This window comes from Actinia tenebrosa, unplaced genomic scaffold, assembly GCF_029948245.1.
Source record: "Actinia tenebrosa isolate PJP-AT-01 unplaced genomic scaffold, QUT_ActTen_1.0 PGA_scaffold8__29_contigs__length_14323225, whole genome shotgun sequence".
Classification (NCBI taxonomy): Eukaryota; Metazoa; Cnidaria; class Anthozoa; order Actiniaria; family Actiniidae; genus Actinia; species Actinia tenebrosa.
The window spans coordinates 12,399,965-12,407,290 of NW_028292585.1; the positions used below are offsets into that span (position 1 = coordinate 12,399,965).

Here is a 7,326-nt window from a genome sequence, read left to right on the forward strand (position 1 = left end):
TTCTTTTGATGTGGATTTTATTAATACAAATCCAGCTGTCCCACAGTCGACTTCACTGGCATTCTTTTTGCAAAGACTAATGTTCAAGAACCCAATATAGCAGCCATCATTATCATCAATGGCTAAATGTCTGTGTGTTTAATTGGCCAGGCAAATAACATTCTTCTCATATGGACAGTCATCTTCATGGCAATAACTAATTTATGGAGCATTGGTTGGTAAGACCACCCTGCAAGATTTAGATGGATTGTTCATAAATGCAAAACAATATATAAGCAATATATAAACAATATATAACATGTGTACAGTAACTTTTTTTAAGAAATAATTATATCCATACAAAATCCATCGACATTGATATTACATAATAATAATAATAATAATAATAATAATGATAATAACTTTATTAACGTGTCTTTCTTTCTAGCTTACAATTAAGAAACTAATTGGAGACACCTATCTAACCCTAATAAAAACCCTTAAACTCCATAGTTAATTGTTAGTTATTTCCTATTTACATTCCCACCCCAACACCATCTATTCCCCCCTCCCCCCACTCTACCCTCTCCCCTCCAATATCCCTAGTGCAACTGGTATGTTATACATGAATTGTATGTGTAGATAATAAAATAATAGCTGTGTACTACAGATTTGCACCCCGGCCAAATCAGATGCCCCACGTCTATCCAGACACTGAAACTACTATCAGGACATCTGAGTTTGCAGGTATGGAAAACTGCAGCACACTGCATTACCCATAAAAATTAAATTATTCAATAGAACAAGTAGAGACATGAATTAATTTAGACACAAAAAGCAGTCTTTACACTCCTGAGCAGAGATAGTTATGGCCAAGTCCAACTTCCTTTCTTCATTTTTAAATATGTTAATTGATTCAGCCATTTTGAGCGATTTATCAAGCTTTGACCAAATGAAAGGACTTATATATACCTTATACTGTGCTTCCCATATGTTATAGTGTTAAATCTTGGTATTGAGAAGTCATCTGAATTTCTAAGGTTATACCTACACCCATTGCCATGGAAAAGGTTTGATAAAGTTTTGATATCTTTACAGTTTTAGTAAAGTTCTTGTTTGTAATTGTAAATTTATTTCTTTGTGGAGTGCTTAATTAAGAATACTTTCTATGGATTCAGTGCTGGCCCTGCAGCCTTTAAAAGTCAAGTAAACAATCATATGTATTTGACTTCAATTCAAAAGTTTTTGACAAGTATTTTCATTGACTGACGCTTCTTACCACATAAAGGCTTAAGATAGTATATCGTGTCCCAGCGGTACATATCTGCACTGTAGTACGATCGATCAATCAATCCTATAAAATAAAGCATGATCAACTCACCTTCGGCAATCTTATATAAGATCATTTTCCTTCGGATTTTCTGGTTTCCTTCAAAAAGTCAATAGGAATATCCTCTGCTGCGGACATTTTGTGTAATTCACTTATCTTCCACGACATAAAAGGGAAGAAAATCACAAAACAACGTATGCAACAGGGCTACAATCCAAAAAGATCGACGAAAAGAAACAGTTTACTCATCCAGAAAAACATGTAAGATTATCCGCCATTTTGATTCTAGACCTTCACGCATGCGCAGACGTTTTACCGCGGTGTTCCTCTACGCAGGCTATGAAAGGGGGACGATTCACCGTTCCGACTAAATATAGCAAACCCCATCACCGTTGCAGCAGTTTTCCCAATGGAAACTAAAAGGTTTCCCCAGAAACAATTACACAGTGTCTCTTTTAAGGAGTAATATAAAATTCATGAGGCAATTTAGTCTAATTTTTGCAGGACAGTAAACAATTGAAACAGTTTATAATCAATTTTCACCAGTTTTAAATTCTAAGCTATTCTAGCTGATTGGTTGAGCTTGAGGGACATAGCAACGGTAACTAAGAGGAGTCGGAACCACTAATTCCTCTGAAATTTGTAAATGACGCAACATTGTTGCGTGACATGTTGCACGACGTTGATGCCAGTTATTATTAGCTTCATCTGCGTCAGGTTAGAGTGCACGCACTAAACCCGTGAATAATATTTAGTACTAATTAGTAGTAATTCATACAGAATACTTCGTTTCGTATTGTTTGATTATCACTATTTAGTACTAAAATTATTATCATATGACCCGTATCTGCTCGGGCCCGCGATTTTTTTCCCTGTATCTAATCTTATAACCCTCCCGCACTAATTCCGGCTCTACTGGGGTTCAAAACAATTTTTTTTAAATAACGTCAAAAAATGATTTCAAACCCCAAAAGAAGGATATTATTTTCTTTTTATCTCAGATTGGGAATCAGCGCAAGGGGTCTATCGTTGAATAATTGGATTAATTCATTAATGAATGAAAAAGAATCATAATTTTTTTTTGATAGTTGAAGTTGTAGGTGTTACAGTGGGACTATAGGCCACACCCAAACAAAGTTTCTTAAAAATTGAGTATGTAAGCAACAGAATCCGCACGATTTTTCATATATTCTCTTTTGAGAGCATATATTCTTAGGGGTGGATCCAGGGGTGGTGAAGGGGGTGCCTAGCCACCCCCCTTTTGCTTAACTCTCTCAATATTTCATTAGTAAGCCACCCACTCTTTTTCAAATTCCTGGTAAAATTTGGAATTGATTTTTTTTTTTTTTCTCTCTCCCCTTAGTCCTTGCGATTACCCATACTAATAGACAGAGGCTATCAGTTATCTTTGTAGTTCTCGATTGATTCATGTAGGTCTAACATTTTGTTGTTTTCATTTTAATATAGGCCATAGGCCATAAATAATATCACCAACATTTTTAACTCCTTTAGCTCACCGAGATTACATGTTTTCCCTCTAAACCCTAGAAGGCAGGAGCACTCAAAATCATTGATTTTGTCGGAACATTTGCCGAGGCTCTGGCATGAATTAGGGCTGCAATCATCGAAGTCTAAAATAGAAAAAAAGAGGTTTAGTAAAGAATATATTAGAGTGAATATCATATATCCGTGAAAAATTTGCATTTGCATGCACCAATAGTAAGTTCAGTAAACCTCAGTAGACCGTAGACCTACAAAACTTTGCACTAATTTGTACAGTTTTGTTAGTTAACTCTTCGACGGTTATATGGTATGGCACTCACGTTTTTAAAGTCTATTTTAACGTACCACGTTCTAGAATTGCCCCAAGTCTCTTTCTCAGTTTTGTTTTCTAATGTATTCCTTCCTCACTGAGTTGCAGGAGTTCCTTCTTCCTGTGTCAACCTTGTTGCAACTAGGTGTATTTATTTATTTATTTACTTTTATATAGGATATTTAAATTTAATTATGTTTGCTATTATTATATTAAGTATTCAAGGGTAGGGGTAGATCTCATAAACTTTAATCATATTTTAGATTGTATTGTAGTAGATAGGAGGTCCACATCAGCGAAAGCTGCCATACCTTAACCTTGTTACAAATAAAGTATGTATGTATGTATGTATGTATGTGTGTGTGTGTGTGTGTGTGTGTGTGTGTGTGTGTGTGTGTGTGTGTGTGTGTGTGTGTGTGTGTGTGTGTGTGTGTATGTAAGTCGGCTTCTCTTGTCTCTCGAGGGGTTTTCAGTTTATTTTTAAGAATTTCAGACTTGATTGTGAGACTTCAGTCTATGGTTATATATATGGTAAAAACACATGGATCAATCATATATCACAAAAATCATATATTGGTAGGAAAACTAAATAACGTACAATATACGGCTTTCCTATCTTCAGGAAACAATAAGAATAAAGTCGTAGAAATGCTAGTCAGTTCACTACTTAACAACGTTATAATCCAATCTGCATGCAGCACTATATCTACTGATTCTTTTGAGTTTTAATGCAAATTCTTTTGAGTTTTACTGTGCATCCCCCAGCTTTCCACCCCCCCCCCCACCCCACCCCACTATATCTACTGATTCTTTTGAGTTTTAATGCAAATTCTTTTGAGTTTTACTGTGCATCCCCAAGCTTTCCACTCCCCCCACCCCACCTTACCCCACCCCACCTTACCCCATCCCCAATGACAAACGTACCTTATTTTAGCCACAAGATATAAGTGCTATTGTTGGCAAAACGGTCTGTCGCCGAAAAGGGATTACAACGAATTATACCTAAAATGTTTCAAGATATCATGCACAAATTTATGTTAATAGTGTTCATCGATTTAGACCTACGGTTGGGTGCATGGATTTTTAAATGCACTCGCCTCTAAATTAATAGCATGTATTTCAGATTCAACTGGTTGAGTTATAGCTGAGAATTGTTTCTAGTCTTTCTCTATCTTTAATACAATCACCAGACTTTAAGTTCTTTGCCATTTCATTGGCCTCTTCAGCAAATGTTCTAGCTTTTTCTTTGTTCCCCATTTCATCATGTAGATGAGCTAACCCCTCCTTCACCAAACACTTGTACCTATGATTTTCTTTAAGATTGTTTTCTGCAATGGTTATTGCCTTCATGAAGTGTGTTTCGCTGTCTTCATATTTTTCCAATTTCCTACAGCAAATGCCTTTGTTTTTCAAAAGCAAAATCATATGGGTTTCTGAATCACTATTCAAGTCGGTCAACATATCAATTGCCTTATTATAAATATCATTTGCCTTCTTATAGTAGTCTAGTGCTTGCTGCTCATTATCACCATCTCGCAATTGAGCATCACCTTGAGTCAAATATCCATCTGCAATGTCTTTAAAACTAATAGCTGTCTTTATGTGTAGTCCTAAATGTTTCTCATAAATGGCATTCGCCTGCTTATACTTTTCCACTGCTTTTTTGAAATCTTTCTTGCCCTTCAAGCTGTGTCCTAGCTCCAAGTTAGCTCTTGTATAATCTTCATTCAGCCTGGAATCGTTGTCTTCCTTTTCCATACAAAACTCGATGATTTCTTCAAAAGCCTTGACTCCCTGTTCATAATTTCGTTTGTAAACAAAGTAACGTCCTTTGGCAGAATTGTAGCATATTTTAGCTCTGTCATCAATTTGTAAGCCACTCTGGTATACTTTGTCAGCCTGTTTCAGTAACTTCTCATATTCTTCGTTGTCACCTTTTCTTCGAGCCATATGGCCCTTCCAACATAGTGATTCTAATTCTCGACTAGGCAAGTCGTTCTTCTTGGCTAAGGTAATGAAGTTATCCAGCAACCTTCCTAGCAGATCCCAAGAGGTGCAGGCCACAAGGTACAAAATAACGTTAGTCAGTTCATCTAGTATTCTCTTAGTGTTTTCCATTCTTGTTTCATTCAGATCCACAGGAACACGAAGCGAAAGTTCCAAAGCTTTCTCGAAATTTTGCCTGTCTTCACGGAAAGCACTCAAAGATTGCTTACAAGAATCTTTAGTCCAGTACAACTTTGTATTTTCTAAAAGTAAAGACTGAAAATAACTTAGAAAATTCAATTTTCCTTCTTCAAGAAGATATTTGTTTTTTTCCGCATTGCCATAATCAACAACAAACTCGTGAATAAACGGATGAAGACTATATTTTCTTTTTTCGCGTTGCAAAAGACTTTTTGCATACAGTTTCATAAGCACCTGAACTGCATCATCCACTCCCATAACTGCCATCGCGGAATCAACAGCAAAAAACCTTGGAAAAATCGTAAGCCTTACTAAATGACCACGCAACGTGTCATCGAGTTTTTCAAACGATAAGGAAACGGCTTCTTTCAATTTTTTTATATTTTCCACTGGCTTTGATTTTAACTTCTTGATTAATTCGTCAGGTTTGTAATCGTCCAACAAAGGGATGACAATGCGTAAAGCAAGCGGTATATTGAAACATAACTTGACAATCTCTTGTTTACGGTCGTTAGTTAATTCAGAGCTGTCTGTTGTTTCTTCTGAGAGAACACGGTTTATGAATTCTAAACTTTCATTTTGTTCAAACGGTTTGAGAGTTATATCTTTCCTAGGCACGTCAATGGCGTCAAAATTCAAGATTTCGCGCGAGGCAATCAAATAATTTACATTTAGAGAAGAAAATTTTCTTAATTCTAGCAGAATCTTTACGAGGCATGACATACCAGATTCACAGTTGGCATCATTTCCCGTTCGTGGCTCACTGCTGCTCAAAACATGTTCAGCATTATCCAACACAAGAATCACTTTTCGGTCCAAGTTTCTGGCCCAGATATTGAGTGCTTCTCGGGGTTCGTTTTCGACTTTTGTACCCCGGTATAAGGTGTAATTTATGGTCTTTGATATCTCTTCTTCAGTTGCTTTACAGCGGCACAAATCAACAAAGTAGACAGTTTTGTTATGTTCATAAACAAGATGCCACGAAGCTTTCTTGATGAGGGTCGACTTACCGATTCCAGCCATACCGTGGATTAACACATAAGGTATGTCATCGATAGTTTTTGCATCTATAATTTCTTTCAGCTCTTTTTCTCGGGCGATAAAATTTAAGGGTTTGTCGGGAATGCAACTCTTAACTGTCTCCTGTTTCTTTCGAATTTGAAGCTCCTCTTTTATCTCCTCAATTTGGGCATGGTTGGTAGAGATTTGGGCTCCATACTCGTTTATTTTCTCCTCTAGGCTCTCTATCCTGTGCTCGTGATCGCACAGTGTTTTAAACCGTTCTTGGATTTCAGAACTGTCATCGATCGGGGTAACTTTGAGTTTCTCTATTTCGTCTTCTGGAAGACCCAAAGCCATCAAAGGTGAAGATAGTTCGTTCCACAATTCTTCAAACTGTTCGTCACTGATTCCACTTCCTGGAAGATGTTGAATCTTGTTTCTAAATAACTTGATTCTTACAATGTTAGCTTCCTTGCTCTGGTCTGAAGGAGATGGCTCCTTTCCCCATCCTGTAGGAGGAGCTGTTAGACTACAAATGTTTCTCAAAAGTAATGTCAGTAGAGTGATATCAAATTTTTTAGAGTCTGGTTGTCCATCAATAGGAAACAATAATTCGATTTGACTAGGAAATTTGCATTTCTTCTTGAGATCTTCTTCGTTGGTTTTCAGGACGCTAGGTAAAGCACTGCTAGAATGGATGCCGTCGAACAGTTTTCTTAACACTTGCGATCCTCCATCTAATAGCAATCTCCTAAGCCTCGTACCGTTTGTTTTTACCTTCGTGCTGGCATCACACATTCTGCTCGCGATTTCGTTGTGAAATCCCAATCGTTTCTTTACATTTTGCATATGCCCCGTACCTTCCCCGAAATTCAACTACGCCATTTTTAGAGCTATTCAACGACGCCAGATTATTGACTAAACCGGTTCCAATGAAGTTTGACAGAAACCCAGGCTAACTCTATAGCTGTTGAATGAAATTCGACAGAGTTAGACTAGGATTTCTCGGTCGAAC

At 37.0% G+C, this 7,326-nt stretch overlaps 1 protein-coding gene across 3 annotated transcripts; it reads right to left on the minus strand.

Moving 5' to 3' along the window:
* LOC148905199 (uncharacterized) lies at positions 1-7,326 on the minus strand. 3 transcript variants are annotated; one of them, XM_089040889.1, is made up of 4 exons: positions 4,047-7,326; positions 2,827-2,940; positions 1,259-1,333; positions 1-229 (listed from the first exon to the last, which is right to left on the minus strand). In XM_089040889.1, the coding sequence occupies exon 1, from the start codon at positions 7,158-7,160 to the stop codon at positions 4,248-4,250; it is 2,913 nt and encodes a 970-aa protein (XP_088897015.1). In that variant the 5' UTR covers positions 7,161-7,326; the 3' UTR covers positions 1-229; positions 1,259-1,333; positions 2,827-2,940; positions 4,047-4,247. The 3 variants fall into 3 exon arrangements, 2 of the variants coding, with proteins under 2 accessions (XP_088897015.1, XP_088897014.1); XR_016121852.1 differs by lacking the exons at positions 1,259-1,333; positions 2,827-2,940; positions 4,047-7,326 and adding an exon at positions 1,361-1,799; XM_089040888.1 differs by lacking the exons at positions 1-229; positions 1,259-1,333 and having other exon boundaries at positions 2,752-2,940.